This window comes from Eptesicus fuscus, chromosome 20 (genome assembly GCF_027574615.1).
Source record: "Eptesicus fuscus isolate TK198812 chromosome 20, DD_ASM_mEF_20220401, whole genome shotgun sequence".
In the NCBI taxonomy this organism is placed as follows: domain Eukaryota; kingdom Metazoa; phylum Chordata; class Mammalia; order Chiroptera; family Vespertilionidae; genus Eptesicus; species Eptesicus fuscus.
In genome coordinates, this window is record NC_072492.1 from 2,089,442 (window position 1) to 2,105,434 (window position 15,993).

At 59.5% G+C, this 15,993-nt stretch overlaps 1 protein-coding gene across 1 annotated transcript in view; it reads right to left on the reverse strand.

The window, feature by feature from the left end:
• Positions 1–10,521, reverse strand: part of GRAP (GRB2 related adaptor protein) — a 28,619-nt gene extending 18,098 nt beyond the window's left edge. Inside the window, exons 1-2 of the mRNA XM_008156200.3 lie at positions 10,379–10,521; positions 3,959–4,056 (exon numbers count right to left, since the gene is read on the reverse strand). Of these exons, the coding sequence (XP_008154422.1) occupies positions 3,959–4,056; positions 10,379–10,456 (176 nt within the window). The 5' untranslated portion in view covers positions 10,457–10,521. The remainder of the gene's footprint in view (positions 1–3,958; positions 4,057–10,378) is intronic.
• Positions 10,522–15,993: the final 5,472 nt, after the last annotated feature.

The window sequence follows — 15,993 nt, forward strand, 5'->3', positions numbered from 1 at the left end:
TCCTTCCCCCTGTGCCTCCTCCCCCTGTGCCTCCTCCCCCGTGCATCCTCCCCCTGTGCCTCCTCCCCCTGTGCCTCCTCCCCCTGTGCCTCCCCCCCTGTGCCTCCTCCCCCTGTGCCTCCTCCCCTGTGCCTCTTCCCCCTGTGCATCCTCCCCCTGTGCATCCTCCCCCTGTGCCTCCTCCCCCTGTGCCTCCTCCCCTGTGCCTCCTCCCCCTGTGCATCCTCCCCCTGTGCCTCCTCCCCCTGTGCCTCCTCCCCCTGTGCCTCCTCCCCCTGTGCCTCCTCCCCCTGTGCCTCCTCCCCCTGTGCCTCCTCCCCCTGTGCATCCTCCCCCTGTGCATCCTCCCCCTGTGCCTCCTCCCCCTGTGCATCCTCCCCCTGTGCCTCCTCCCCCCGTGCATCCTCCCCCTGTGCCTCCTCCCCCTGTGCCTCCTCTCCCTGTGCATCCTCCCCCTGTGCATCCTCCCCCTGTGCATCCTCCCCCTGTGCATCCTCCCCCTGTGCTTCCTCCCCCTGTGCATCCTCCCCCTGTGCCTCCTCCCTCTGTGCCTCCCTCCTTCCCCCTGTGCATCCTCCCCCTGTGCCTCTTCCCCCTGTGCATCCTCCCCCTGTGCATCCTCCCCCTGTGCCTGCTCCTTCTATTCCTCCTCCCCCTGTACATCCATCCCTTGTGCCTCTTCCCCTTGTGCATCCTCCCCCTGTGCATCCTCCCCCTGTGCCTGCTCCTTCTATTCCTCCTCCCCCTGTGCATCCTCCCCCTGTGCCTCTTCCCCCTGTGCATCCTCCCCCTGTGCATCCTCCCCCTGTGCCTGCTCCTTCTATTCCTCCTCCCCCTGTGCATCCATCCCTTGTGCCTCTTCCCCCTGTGCATCCATCCCTTGTGCCTCTTCCCCCTGTGCATCCTCCCCCTGTGCCTGCTCCTTCTATTCCTCCTCCCCTGTGCATCCCTCCTTCCCCCTGTGCATCCTCCCCCTGTGCCTGCTCCTTCTATTCCTCCTCCCCTGTGCATCCCTCCTTCCCCCTGTGCATCCTCCCCCTGTGCATCCATCCCTTGTGCCTCTTCCCCCTGTGCATCCTCCCCCTGTGCCTCCCTCCTTCCCCCTGTGCCTCCTCCCCCTGTACATCCTCCCCCTGTGCATCCTCCCCCTGTGCCTCCTCCCCATGTACATCCTCCCCCTGTGCATCCTCCCCTGTGCCTCCTCCCCATGTACATCCTCCCCCTGTGCATCCTCCCCCTGTGCCTCCTCCCTCTGTGCCTCCCTCCTTCCCCCTGTGCCTCTTCCCCCTGTGGATCCATCCCTTGTGCCTCTTCCCCCTGTGCATCCTCCCCCTGTGCCTCCCTCCTTCCCCCTGTGCATCCTCCCCCTGTGCCTCCCTCCTTCCCCCTGTGCATCCTCCCCCTGTGCATCCTCCCCCTGTGCCTCCCTCCTTCCCCCTGTGCATCCTCCCCCTGTGCATCCTCCCCCTGTGCCTCCCTCCTTCCCCCTGTGCATCCTCCCCCTGTGCATCCTCCCCCTGTGCCTCCCCCCCGTGCCTGCTCCTTCTATTCCTCCTCCCCTGTGCCTCCTCCCCCTGTGCATCCTCCCCTGTGCCTTCTCCCCCTGTGCATCCTCACCCTGTGCCTCCTCCCCTGTGCATCCTCCCCCTGTGCCTCCCCCCCGTGCCTGCTCCTTCTATTCCTCCTCCCCTGTGCCTCCTCCCCCTGTGCATCCTCCCCTGTGCCTTCTCCCCCTGTGCATCCTCACCCTGTGCCTCCTCTCCTGTGCATCCTCCCCCTGTGCCTCCCCCCCGTGCCTGCTCCTTCTATTCCTCCTCCCCTGTGCCTCCTCCCCCTGTGCATCCTCCCCTGTGCCTTCTCCCCCTGTGCATCCTCACCCTGTGCCTCCTCCCCTGTGCATCCTCCCCCTGTGCCTCCCCCCCGTGCCTGCTCCTTCTATTCCTCCTCCCCTGTGCCTCCTCCCCCTGTGCATCCTCCCCTGTGCCTTCTCCCCCTGTGCATCCTCACCCTGTGCCTCCTCTCCTGTGCATCCTCCCCCTGTGCCTCCCCCCCGTGCCTGCTCCTTCTATTCCTCCTCCCCTGTGCATCCTCCCCTGTGCCTTCTCCCCCGTGCATCCTCACCCTGTGCCTCCTCCCCTGTGCATCCTCCCCCTGTGCCTCCTCCCCTGTGCATCCTCCCCCTGTGCCTCCTCCCCTGTGCATCCTCCCCCTGTACATCTCTTGCGTAAGTCTGCCTGCTGTCCTCCCTGGCAAACTTCTGCTCTAACTTCGAGGCCCCGCAGGGCATGCCCTTCCTCTGGGCAGTTCTCCTTGGGAGCCCGGGGCAGGTGTGCATGATGCTGGGTGCCCAGGGAGAAACGGGCCTGGTGGAGGCACAGGGCTGTAGGGGAACCCGGCCCCCTCCGCACCGCCCTCCACACACCTTGGGGCCTGATGGGCTGGGTCAGGCCCGTTGCTGGAGTTTCCCCACCGCTGTTTTGGGGCCAGGGCAAGGCTGCGGTTTGCCAAGGACAAAACTGGGCATGGCCTTGGTTGGGTTGTGGGCTGAACCCCTCTCCTGCTCTGTCCCAGACACAAGTGCCAGAGCGGAGCACAGGGTTACTGCAGACTGGAACCTCCACGCCCCAACAGCCCTGGTGCATTCCTGCCTCAGCCACCAGCACTGCCCGACACACCAGGCCATGCCCCACCTCTGCCAGCTTCCCCTGCTCAGGGCTCCTCAGCAGCTGTGGGCCTCGGGCTCGGTCTGCCCGGTCCCCCTGCCACCTGGAGACTCCCCAGCCCACAGCCACGACCCCGCCTGTTCCCCGTTGGCCCGCGGGTGGCTGGGCAGCTTGCTCTTGGCCCTGCGCTGAGGTCTCACCATCTCTGCCCTCAGGCTCTCCCTTTACTGACAGGAAGATTGACAGCCTGGACCCAGGCCCTGGAATCAGCAGGGGCTGCAGCGCTGGGAGGGGCTGGAGCTCAGGCTGGGGCCCTGGGTGGGAGGCCCTGGCCCAGCGCATGAAGCGGGAGGCTGTGGAGGTTTTGGAAATAACTCAGAGACAGAGGAAGAGGAAACTCTCTCGGCCCCACCCCGGCCCTGCAGCCCTCCCCTCCCACCGCAGGCCTGGCTGCGCCCCTGGCCTCCACGGCTCACTAAGTCCGTCCCCTGCTCAGACCTCGGCCCGCCCGGCCTGGCATTGCGGCCCTCCTGCCCTCCTCCCCCAGGCTCTCCCTCACAGTTTCCCCCGCCTTCCTCCAGACCGGCTTTCTCCTTTTCCACTGAACTAACTCCTCCGCGCCCTCGAAGCCTCACTCACTGCACTTCTCCCCAGATGCCTCCTGGGGGGCTGCTCAGTGCTGCCTGCCGCCTCCGCGCTTTCTGTCCCGGCCCCGCAGGTCGGGCTGCCCGGCCCCAGCAGCTCAGCCTGTCCCTGCCCGGCCCCAGCAGCTCAGCCTGTCCCTCTGCCCGGCCCCAGCAGCTCAGCCTGTCCCTCTGCCCGGCCCCAGCAGCTCAGCCTGTCCCTCTGCCCGGCCCCAGCAGCTCAGCCTGTCCCTGCCCGGCCCCAGCAGCTCAGCACGTCTCCGGTGCCCACCATGCAGGCGAGGCCCTGGCCGCGGCAGGACCTGGCGAATGGCTGAGTGAGCAGCTGCGCTTTCCAGAGTCTTGGCCACTGAGGCCTGTTCTGGGCGGGGCCCTGCTCCCGCCATTCTCAGGGCCGGGGCCGTGGATGGCGCATGCTGGGAGCCTGACTAGGACCTCCCTGGGCCCCACACATAAGCCCCATTCAGCCCCGGTTCTGCTTGGCCAATGTCCTGCTCTCTCCCGTGTGCCCCAAACGGCACACCCGCCATCCCTCCCCTGCCGCCCTCACTCCCACCTCGCAGGGCTGGGCCGGGCGGGGACACTGGGCTGCACAGGGCGGGGGGCGGGGGTGTTACTTGAAGCTACAGGGCTGGGGCGATGGCCACTCACGGGTGGGGCTTGACTCGGATGTAGTTCTTGGGAATGAACCCCTCGGCACCCCGGAGCTCAGCCTTGTACCAGTTCTGGTCGTCCTCCATGTTCAGGATCTGCAGGAGGAGAGACACTCGGCCACTGGAGAGAAGCCGCTGCGGCGAGGCCCTGCTCAGTGCCTGCGGGTCACCCGTCAGCCCTGGGCATTCCACGGGGGGCTGCCACGGGCGGGGTCAGGCCTGGCACCTCAGTCCTGCGCCCCCAGCCCAGGCCACCTGTCCCCAGGAGCGGCACCGCGTCCCTGTCCCTGGCGGGGCTGCAGCTGGGCTCAGGCTCAGGCACCCAGACCCCAGCAGCCTGGGTACCTGGGGTGGCCTTGAGCTCAGGGTCCCACAGCGTTCCTGCCCAGCACTAAGCCCAGGGCAGGGCAGGTCCCCGGGGAGGCCAGGGAGCCCCAGCCCGGGCTCCACGCTTGGGGGCCCCCTCGAGTCGTCTGCACTTACACCGCCCTCACAGTCTGATTCGGGGGTGACCACTCAGCAGGAGACGGTGGCATTCAGGCCCTGGGAGCAGGGAAAGGAGACCTCTGGGCTGGGTGAGGCTGAGGCCTGGCCTGCTCGGGCCATGGGCTCCTCGCTCACAGCACGAGGCCCCTGCGCCCCACAGGTGGCTGAGAGGAACCGAAACAGCCGAGTCGGGTGGGAGTCGCTGCGGGTGAGCAGTCAAGTGGCTGTGGGACCCGCAGGCCAGGCCTGCAGAGCCCCAGCGTGAAGCTTGGGGCTCCCTCCTCCCTTCTCTGGGCTAGCTTTCTTTCCACGCATAGCCCTGATTTTCACACAACCCTCTGAGGTCAGCATCACCAAGGGCTACTTCACAGATGGGGAAACAGCCCCCGAGGGGGTGAGCCAGGCCGCAGTGGGGCGAGGCGGGGCCACACAATGGCCAGGACTCCGGGCCTGGGGTCCAGCTCAGCTTGTTTAAGGGAGACCCTGCTCGCCAGGTTACTCTCACTCTACCTCCCACATTGTCTCGGACCCAAGCCTGGGAGGGCGTCTCTCCTGCTAGTCCTGCAGCAGGCCCCACGTGGCTGGGTCCTAGTGGAGACATTTGCTGAGTGGAAATACTGGGCAGAGAGCAGCATCCCCAGTAGGGGCACTGCCAGAGCGGAGGCTGGACAGGCGGCCTGAGGCAGCCACTCGGACAAGCGATCTTTCAGGAGGAGCTGGAATGGACTTCCTGGGGCCCAGGCCCGAGCCTGACCCACGCCAGCAGGCACCCTCGTCTGCCCCGGGCGCTGCGAGTCCTTCCTTCCTGCCCTGCAGCCGGAGCAGGGTCAGCAGCCCAGGGACAGACGGAAGCAGGTGGCTGACTCAGGCAAACTTTTGCTGAAAACAAAACAAAACAATTCTTCCAACTTATTAGAAAATTAAAGCCACAGATTCCAGGAAGATGCCCTGGAGCCTGGGGCTCTAGCCCGCTGTCTGCCCCGCCTCGCCACGCCGCCTGTTTCATCACCGGGGGAGTGGGTGCGGCTGTGGCCTGCACCGAGCGTGGCCATGTCTTGTGAACTCCAAGTCCCGCAGACGTGTGAATGTAATATATTTAATCCAATCGCTATCTTGTTTTACTTTCCTATTATCTTCATTCTGAGGACCCAGAGATGTTCTCATGTGAACAGTAGCTGAGTTCTTACTGTTAATGTGGTTCAGAAGCCATAGATCAGGGTTCCTCAAACTACGGCCCGCGGGCCACATGCGGCCCGCCAAGGACATTTATCCGGCCCGCCGGGTGTTTTTGCCGCCGCTGCCTGTCCTGCTTAGCAGCCGACTTAGCAGTGTGCATAGGAATTTGTTCATAGTTGTTTTTTTAAACTATAGTCCGGCCCTCCAACGGTCTGAGGGACAGTGAACTGGCCCCCTGTTTAAAAAGTTTGAGGACCCCTGCCCTAGACCCTCAGAGACATGGCATTCCTGCCTGGTGCGACCAGCCTTCCCCTGAGCCTCCCCCTGCAGGGCCCTCCCCCCGGGCGTGGGCCTACTCCTGTGCCTGGGCACATGCTATCTGCCTGGGCTGGATTCTCACCAGCTCGCTCCCCTCCTCTCTCCCTTCCTGACAGAAAGACTGCTGTCTGCTCATCTGCTGTTTCCTGAGCTTCACTGTGTGCCAGGCACCGTGCTAAGCTCTAGCAACACAGCAGGGAACAGGAGCTTGCCTTCTGGCGGGTAAAGGTAATAAGAAGAAAGGAAGGAAGGCGTGGGGGTGGGGGTGTGTGGAGGAGGTAGAGAGCCTTTAAGTGGTGGCGGACCGGGGCTTCCCTTGGGCTGGTGAGCACAGTACAGTGTGCAGATGATGTGCTGTGGAGTTGTGACCTGAAACCTGCATGATGTTGTTAAACAGTTCCACCCCAATAAAGTCAATAAAAAGGGAAAAAATGTTTAAAAAGGAAGGAAACAAGTCAACTCGGTAAGAATGTAGCAGTAGGTGGTCTGGGAACAACAGGATACCACAGCTGAGGTGCCGGGCTGGGGCAGGGAGGTTTGCAACAGGGGTCAGATGGGGTGGCCGAGAAACACCTCCCCGAGACCCTGATTACAGGCACCGGACGTGGAGAGATGTGGGTGACAGTGTGCAGGGCAGAGGGAGCAGCCAGCCGGGACAGAGGGAGCAGCCAGCAGGGCAGAGGGAGCAGCCAGCCCGGACAGAGGGAGCAGCCAATGGGACAGAGGGAGCAGCCAGTGGGACAGAGGGAGCAGCCAATGGGGCAGAGGGAGCAGCCAGTGGGACAGAGGGAGCAGCCAATGGGGCAGAGGGAGCAGCCAGTGGGACAGAGGGAGCAGCCAGTGGGGCAGAGGGAGCAGCCAGTGGGACAGAGGGAGCAGCCAGTGGGGCAGAGGGAGCAGCCAGTGGGGCAGAGGGAGCAGCCAGTGGGACAGAGGGAGCAGCCAGTGGGGCAGAGGGAGCAGCCAGTGGGACAGGGGGAGCATCCAATGGGGCAGAGGGAGCAGCCAGTGGGACAGAGGGAGCAGCCAGCCAGGGCAGAGGGAGCAGCCAGCCCGGACAGAGGGAGCAGCCAGCGGTGCAGAGGCCCTGAAGTGTGGATATGCGATGAACAGGGAGCAACTGAGACAGTTCTGAGGGTTTGGGCCTGAGGCTGAGGGGAATGGCTGTGGGGCAGCAGGCAGGCAGGGTTGCCTGGAGGGTCCCAGGTGCCATTGGCCTTCCCCATGGAAATGCCAAGGTGGCCCTAGGCTCCTCAAGTCTGGGTCTTGGAGACCAGGTTATCCTTGGAGATATGGGGGTGCAGCCACCACCCACACCCTCCTCCAGCCAGAGCAGCAGGCACCATGCCCCCAGAAATGCCGGCCCATGGAGGAGAGGTCTTTGCTCCGGGGGAGTGTTTGAGGCCCTTTGTCCAGGTGGGGCAGCATGCCACCGAGTTTTTCTCCAAGACGAGGGCACACATTTGCTCACTGGTTCCCGGCGGCTGAGGGGCGGGATGGTGGGCACTGCTGTGCAGGGCCTGGTCCATGCCGCACTCGGGAAGCCGGTTGGATGGGTGAAAGGGCCAGGTGTCGGGGCCAGCGCCCGCCCAGCGCTGCTGCTGCTGCTCAGATAGGGCCACCAGGCTCCCCCGCTGGGCCACCCAGGAGAGGAAGCGGGACAGTCACATTTCTATAGTCACTCGTCGTTTCGGCCTGATGAGTGTGAGGTGGGTGAGGCACCTCAGGAGCAAAATTAAGGGAGCTCCAAACATCTCAGGAGTCAAGATAAATAGTATTGAAGACAACATGTTATAAAAATAAGAATGAATGCACAGACTCTGAATATGATCTTAGTTAATAATAACCTATCAATATGGATTTTCAGAGACAGAGTAAGAGAAACGTGGATGTGAGAAACACCGATCGGGTGCCTCCCGCACACGCCCCGCACCTGCCCGTGCCTGGAACGGAACCTGGGACCCTTCAGGGCCCCTTCGTTATCTTTTAAAGCATCGCTGAGGAAGGCCTTCATGAGCATAGCTCGCATCCACAGAGAAATCCAACCCCAGTCCTGCCTCCTACCTCCTGCCTGCCGCCACCCCTCATCCACCTCCTTCTCGCTCATTGTCTTCAGCCGCAGGCCGGCCTTTCAGTCCTCCCAACACGTGAGCAGGTCCTGCCTCCCGGCCTGGCTCCAGGTGCTCCCCAGCCAGAGCCCCGGCCGCGTGCACGCTGTTTCCTGCTCATCCTTCAGGTCCCACGCAGGCGCCACCTCTCACAGCCGTGGTCGCTGTGCTCCCTCTCCCGTGTCGACTCCTCAACCCACTAGACCTCCGTGGCCAGCGGCCTCCAGACTGTCAGGCCCAGGAGGGCAAGGGCTCTGCTGTGCTTATTGCTGTGCCCTCCGCACGCAGAACAGTGCCCGGAGCGAGCAGGTGCTCAGGAGCTCAACAGAGAGCACGCTGCTGGTTGCCAGAGGCAGCGGGTGTGTGTGTGTGTGTGTGTGTGTGTGTGTGTGTGTGTGTGTGTGTGAGATGGGGTCAAAGGTACACATTCCGGTTTAAGATAAATAAGCGATGGGATGTAACGTGCAGCATGGAGACACAGCTAATAACACTGTTGCATGTTTGAAAGCTGCGAGGAGAGTAGATCTTAAAAGTCCTCAAGAGGAAACCGTGTGGCTGGTGAGGCGATGAACCTTACCTCCCTAGCTCACTGTGGCCACGTTGCACATACAGACGTGTATCAAGTCCTACGCTGCACAGCTAAACAAGCACAATCTTATATGCCAGCTAAATCTCAATAAAACCAGAACAGAACAAGTGTTTGTTGAGTGAACGAAGGAAAAGGTGGCCCCCTGCCTTCATTCCTCCACCATTTTTTGAGGTTAAAGGCCTCTTCCTTGACCTCCACCCATGGGGGAGGGGGTATGTCCCACTGGAAGGCACCCCAGTGTCTGCTAACACTTAGTCCTTCTCCCCTCCCTCCCTCCCTCCCGTCTGTCCTTCCCTTCCTTCCTTCCTTCCTTCCTTCCTTCCTTCCTTCCTTCCTTCCTTCCTTCCTTCCTTCCTTCCTTCCTTCAACATTTCCCTTGTCTTATTGACAGCCTGCCGTGTGCCAGGCAGTTCCATGCCCTGCAGCCCCAGCGTGAGCTCACTCCATCCTCAGCAGCCAGCACCTCTGATAGAAGCAGATACACCAGGAATTGGCTAACGCTTTAGCGAAGGTTAGTGGGAAATGACTAATCTTGGGGTAGGAAAGGTGGGCACAGGAATCTGGGGGCGGGGCCGTGGGGATGTAACAGTCTTTACAACGGCCTTGGGAACCCCTGATCCACCCTCTCCACTGCTGGCCCCTCACCCTGAGCCCCAGTCCTCTTTCCTCACATCTCGGTTTAGGTTGGCAAGCCAGGCCCCGCCGTGGCTCTCACAGACAGGCCGCGGGAGCCCTGTGCTGGGCCTGCCTTCGTCCCCATTGGGCCACACGCCACTGGGCCTCCAGCCAGCCGCGCAGGTGTGCCTCGGAACCCGCACCCGGCATAGGGCGGGGTTGTGGGTCCTCAAGGGGACGTGGTTCCTTTTGCGAAGCATCAACCTCCCACCAGTCCTTCAGCCTCAGGGACAGACAGTTCCTAGAGTCAAAGGACACACATCCAAATTGGACCTCATTCTAAGCAAGTCATGTCACTGCCCTGTGCCTCGGCTTAGTCACCGGTCGGGGGGGCGCCCAGCCTCCCACGTGGGCAGCTGAAGCGGGACACGGGCACACTGCTGAGCTGGGTTGGCGACAGCAGGGTGGCCGCAGGGTGCGCTTGAAGCTCTGGGCCAAGAGTGGGCCCAGGGCTCAGAGGGCGGGACATCTAGTCAAATGCCCACTGCTGCGGGAGAGGAGGGGGGGTGGGGGGGGGGGGGAGACTCGGGCCGGGAGGGGCATGGCAGCTCCTGAACCCAGCGCCTGAGCAGTGTGAGGAGCCAAGACATTTCCGGAGAGAGAGCCCATAGACCCCTCTGCCCGGCCGCCCCGGAAGGCAGGCGTCCCTTACAAAGGCCCAGACAAGACGCAATGGCAGTGGGGGGCCCTCCCCGTTTCTCCCGGCTGCTGGGAGCTGGTTCTCAGCACCGGAATCACAGCTCTCACCCACAGGGCAGCGTGCACCATTCCTCTCCCAGGACGTCCTCCTCCCCCTGCTCCCTTCCCCGCCCCACCCGCCTCTCCAACTGACTTCTCAAATTCTTCCCTGGGAGCCCTGCCGGACACCAGGCTCATGTCTCTGTGGACCCTCCCCATGGCCCCCAGGAGGGGTCATAACCACCCCCACTTCCCAGATGGCTTGTAACTGGGGAAGCTGGGCCTGGCCTCCGAAGACTGGATGCACTCTTTGGGGGGACTGTCCTGGGACCCTGGTGCTTAGCCTCCCTGTCCCATGTGGGGCCCACTCGGCCCATTCTGACCCTACCTTGAGTGTGTCCCCCTTGTTGAAGGCCAGTTCGTCGCTCTCTGTGGCCTGGAAGCTGTACAGGGCCACGGACTCCATCCTGCTGCCCCGGGTCCCCAGCAGCTGGGCTCCGAGCGGGCGGCAGCTTCCTGCTTCCTCGGCAGTCGGACTGTCTTCCTTTGTTTTGAGGGCGGGTTTGTTCTTTTGAAGCTGAGACTGAAACTCCCCTGACAGGGAGAAACAGGAAGCAGAGCTGTGTCACCCAGGAGGGGGGGACCCAGGCACAGGCACAGCCCTGGGGGAGTCTCTGGGCAGCCCTGGGGGTGGGTCTCTCTCCTTGTACCCATGTTACAGAGGATAAAACTGAGGTCCCCGGCGGAGAATGCTGCACGGCCACCCTGCCAGCTCAGGCGTGTGTCTATGGTCCCAACCACTTGCACACTCCGCCAATCTGTGCCACGTTTCCTCACGCCATGCCTGCGCGATGCTCCAGTGCCCCTGTGAGAATGGGCTCTTTCCGGCTCCGTGTCGCTGAGGTTTCAAAGCCTCAGGATGGTACAGTAGGGGGAGGGGTTGGGATCCACTCCACTCCAAGCTCTTCTCCTGGCTTTCAAGGCCCTTCCAAACCACCACCACCACCACCTCACACCTCTCCAGACTCACTTTGTTATTCACCTTCCCTCTATTTTAAAAAATATATTTTTAATTGATTTCAAGAGAGGAAGGGAGAGGAAAAGACAGAAACATCAATGACGGGTCAAGCCCGCCACCCCAGCCACATGCCCTGCCCTGCCCCGAATTGAACTGTGACCTCCAGGTCGATGCTCAACCACTGAGCACACCAGCCAGGCACTTAGAATAATTATAAAGGCAGTGTTTACTAAAATACATTGCATTTTCAAAATTGAGCTACCAGCTGCTAAAGTGTGTATACATTTTTGGAGGATACCCTGTATAATATACAGAATGAGTTTATATACAAATGAGTATATTTATATTAATTGAGTGGATACCTGTATATATAATGTGTGTGTGTTAATCGAGTGGAACATGTATACATGTGAGTGTGTGTATATATACACATATATATACATTTTTTCCCCTTCTGGCTTTGTCTGCAGAGAGGGTCTGGAAGCAATGACACCTCCACGGTAAGAAGCACCCCCAGCCCCGGCTCCCTCCTGGTTTCTAAACACCATCCTCCACTAAAAAGACCACCCTCCATCTCTTTGGGGAGATGGCTGGTTCCACGGCTGGGGCAGGAAGTCCTGGATGAGCCTGGAAGTTAGGAAGTGCTCAGGGACAACGGGAACTTGTCAAATGACAAGGAGGCAGCTTGAAGGGAGTTCCGTGGCCATAACTGGGACACTTTAGGATGGCCAGGCAGGGAGCTGCCCAGGCCTTGGCCCCGCCCACCCTGGAGCTGCTGCGCGTCTCTCCTCCCAGCCCCTCCCTGTCTTCCGCAGGCCCCAGACCCCAGAGTGACAGGATGTGATAATGGGGCTCTTTCCGGCTCAGTGTCAGCTGAGGTTTCAAAGCCTCAGAATGTACAGTTGGGGGAGGGGTTGGGATCCACTCCATCCAAATCTGAGGTGCCTGGAGGCAAAAGTGGGGCAGGCTCCCTCTCTGAGGGTGAGCACTGTCCCCCGGGGCTTGTGGACCAGGTGGCAGGTTTATTCTGTTTGTCCAAGTGCTTATTCTGGGCCAAGCCACGCACGAACGGGTGAGTAGCTCTCCCAAGGGCCTACGACGGGCAAGTGGCAGGACTGGAGTTCAAATCTACGCCGATCTGAGCCCAGGCCTCTGCCATAGTCCCTGTGCCACATGGCCTCGGCCTGGGCTGCTTCTTGCCAAGTGAGTCAAGAGAGCTGTGTGGGGGCCCTGGCCCATGTTGCTCAGTGGTTAGAGCATCGGCCGCACCAAAGGGCCTTGGGTTCAAATCCCAGTCAAGGGCACATACCTGGGTTGCATGTTCGATCCCCGACCCCAGTTGGGATACGTGTGGGAGGCAATCAATCGATGCTTCTCTCTCTCCTTCCCCTCCCCCCCTCCCTTCCAATCTCTCTAAAATCAATGGAGCCCGGCTGGTGTGGCTCAGGGGTTGAGAGTTGACCTATGAACCAGGAGGTCACAGTTCGATTCCCAGTCAGGGCACATGGCCTGGTTGTGGACTCGATCCCTAGTGTGGGGCATGCAGGAGGCAGCTGATCAATGATTCTATCTTATCACTGATGTTTCTATTTCTCTCTCCCTCTCCCTTCCTCTCTGAAATCAATAAAAATATATTTTTAAAATAAAAAAATAAAATAAAAATCAATGGAAAAAATACCCTCAGGGGAGGATTGACAAACACAAAAAGAGAGCCGTGGGGGGAGGGGGTGTGAGCAGCAAATCTTTGTTGGTGGGCAATCAGCCCAATTCTGAGACAAAGCAGGGCCTGCAGATAGGACTCGATTGTGAGGACCCTTGAGGGGTGCAGGCACCCAAACTGAGGCTGGATGCTGGCCCTAGAATGAGGGGGCACCAGGGCCAGCAGCTGGGAGCATACCAAGCCTCAGCGTGGAGCTGCAGCTGGGATCCCCGGGAGAGCGAGCGCTGGGCACAGCAGAACCAGCTGCCTAGACTGGCTCCGTCCTAAGGAGGCAGGACAAGTCCCTTGGTGAGTGGGCTGGGGAGACTGAGACAGAGCTGAACAAACTGGCCAGCGACTCACGCAGACACAGAGGTCACCAGGCAGAAAGCTCCGGGTGCCCAGGGGGCAAAGCTGGTGTGGAACCTCGCCCCAGCGGCCTTCCTCCCAGCACACCGCCGGTCACGCGGTTTGGACCCCTGACCTTTCCTCCCCAGAGACAACATCGAGGCCTGGGTGGTGTTCCAGCTCGAGGCCCAGAAAGCAGCACACCCAGGAGGGCAATGCCAGGACCGGCTGGGGTGACTGACGACCCCCCTGCCCTGGTGCTGTCCAATCAGGGGAGACCCCGACCCTGCAAAGACACACCTGGGATTGAGCTCCTCCCCTGAGACCTCCCCTAGACCCACAGCCTTTAAAACCCTCCAGACAAAGACCCAATGGAGCAGCCGCGCCTCTCCCTCCCCTCTCACTCCCCCTAAAGTCGAAGGGACCCCATGAGACTTGCAACCAGGGAAGCAACGGGCAGCGGTAGCTGGTCCCGGGCTCGCCCCTGGACCTGTCCCCAAGGCCCCTTTCCTCTGACTCTCCAGTGAGCGCACAGCAGCTCCTCCTGGCTCACTTCTTTCCCATAATGTTTCTGCAGCCAACAGCCCGGCTCAGCACTCCTGCTGCTCCTTTTAAACCAGGCCCTTCCTGTGTCACTGTCCCAGCTTTAATGAAAGTGACTCTTTCCTGCAAAAAATCCACAGCCCACACAGTACAGGCCGGCCCAGTCCCTTTCCAGCAACACTTAGACCCTAAGCTGCGTGAGGGCTCATTAACGGCCCAAAGACATTGGAGGCTTAACCCCCTGAACCCAAAAACACCCCCTTAGATGATGTGGAGTGTAGGAAATAGGCCTCTGCGATCCATCTTCAGCAAAGTCAACTTTTAACGGAAACGGTTACTGAATTTTCCCAGGGCCAACAGAATATGGGGAGGAGGGGAGGGTGTGAGAACAAAGAACTGAACATGATCAGCACAGTTTCAGGAAGATGCGCCTGGACAAAGGGAGGTGGAGGCAACTAGAAAGGGCCTCCACCCATTGTTTTCAATAACCCAATAGCAGACAACAGACCCAGGCGACATATGAGGAGAACTATTAACCCCGTAGTACTTAGCCAATGGGGACCCCGAGGAGGGACTCTGGCCCCCTACGGACAATAGCCCGTCACCCCTGCTCCGTGTGTGCCTGCTCCACTGGACACCCGCTCTTGCAAGACCACATTAAAAGTCTCATTTTTTTTTTTTTTTTTTTGCCATATATGTCTCTGAGTCTGTTATTTGAAATTGGACAGGTGAGCATTTCTCACACGGGGGTTCAGAGCGGCTCACCCCAAGATGTGCCTCAGTGATATGCAGATTACTTTGAGCCCAAGGCAGGTTTAGCCACAGGTTCAAGAGAAACTTTGCCCCTTCCTTTAACTGCTTAGAAGAACTTGAAATAGGAGCTTTGTCCATAATAAGAGATTATCAAGAATAATCTCTTTTTGACTCCCCTACATGGCAGGACAACCACTATTTACTAATATCTGCTCTTATCATCCTGCAATGAAGCCCTGAGGTGCATTAGCTCATCTCTAGCTCAGGGTCTTATGCACCCAAGTTCTCTTCTTGTTCATGTGGGGTCTCTGGCTGTCTCATGTCTCCAGGGTTCATGTCTATGGGAGTATCAGACCAGCCAAGAGAACCATGGGTGTAGCCACATAGGAACTTCATTTCTTCCACATGAACTTTTCTCCTCTCTTTCCTTTGATTCACACTGGCCTCACCCGGCCAGCATGGCTCAGTGGTTGAGTCTCGACCTCTGAACCGGGAGGTCACGGTTCAATTCCAGTCAGGGAACATGCCTGGGTTGCAGGCTTGATCCCTGGTATGGGGCTCCAGGAGGCAGCCAATCAATGATTCTCTGTCATCGTTGATGTTTCTACCTCTCCCTCTCCCTTCCTCTCTGAAATCAATAAAAACACTTTCTAAAAAAATAAAACTGGCCTCGCCCAGCACCTGACTCGCCTGCCTCCTTCTCCTTGCACATCCACTCCCTTCATCATTAAAACCCAAGGACAGCCCTGGCTGGTTTGGCTCAGTGGATAGAGCGTCCTGCGGACTGAAGGGTCAGGTTCGATTCCGGTCAAGGGCATCCTTGGTTGCGGGCACATCCCCAGTGGGGGGTGTGCAGGAGGCAGCTCATTGATGTTTCTCTCTCAAAAAAAATCAATAAAATATATTAAAAAAAAAAAAAAAAAACCCAAGGACAGTGAGGTTCTGATCAGCATTAAGCAATCTTGGGAACAAAGCCTGGGGTCTGCTGAGCACAGAGACAGAGTTTCAGTCCAATCAGAGACAACGCCAAGGCCTCAGTTGTGTTTCAGCCCCAGGCCCAGAGAAGCTGTGAAAGCAAATGAAGCAATGCCATGAGGACCAGATACAGCGATCAGCCACCCCACCCAAGTGCCAGCCATAGTCTCGGACTATGAACCAGGAGGTCGAGGTTCGATTCCCAGTCAGGGCACAAGCCCAGGTTGCGTGCTTGAACCACAATGTGGGGTGTACAGGAGGCAGCTGATCAGTGATTCTCTCTCATCATTGATGTTTCAATCTCTCTCTCCCTCTCCTTTCCTTTCTGAAATCAATAATTTTGTTAAGAGAAGGAAGGAGGCAGAAGTAGTGAGAGCAGTTTGCAGCCATTTAGTAAATCCTATCTTCCCTAAACCAAGGACACTTAAGAGTAAAGGGCTTGCACTTCTCCTCCCCAACCAGAGGGTAAATAGCTTAAATCACCCTACCCAGGGAGACAGCAGAAATCCAATTAGTGCCATTTGACAACCACACCCAAGGACAAATGAAGAGAATAAATCTCATCTTGGTACATCAGCAGAAAGCTGACGAATATTGTATTGATTCTCCCCTAAAACCTCCCCTAACTCCTGGCTTTTAAAAACCTCCAAACACAGGTCCTAGCATG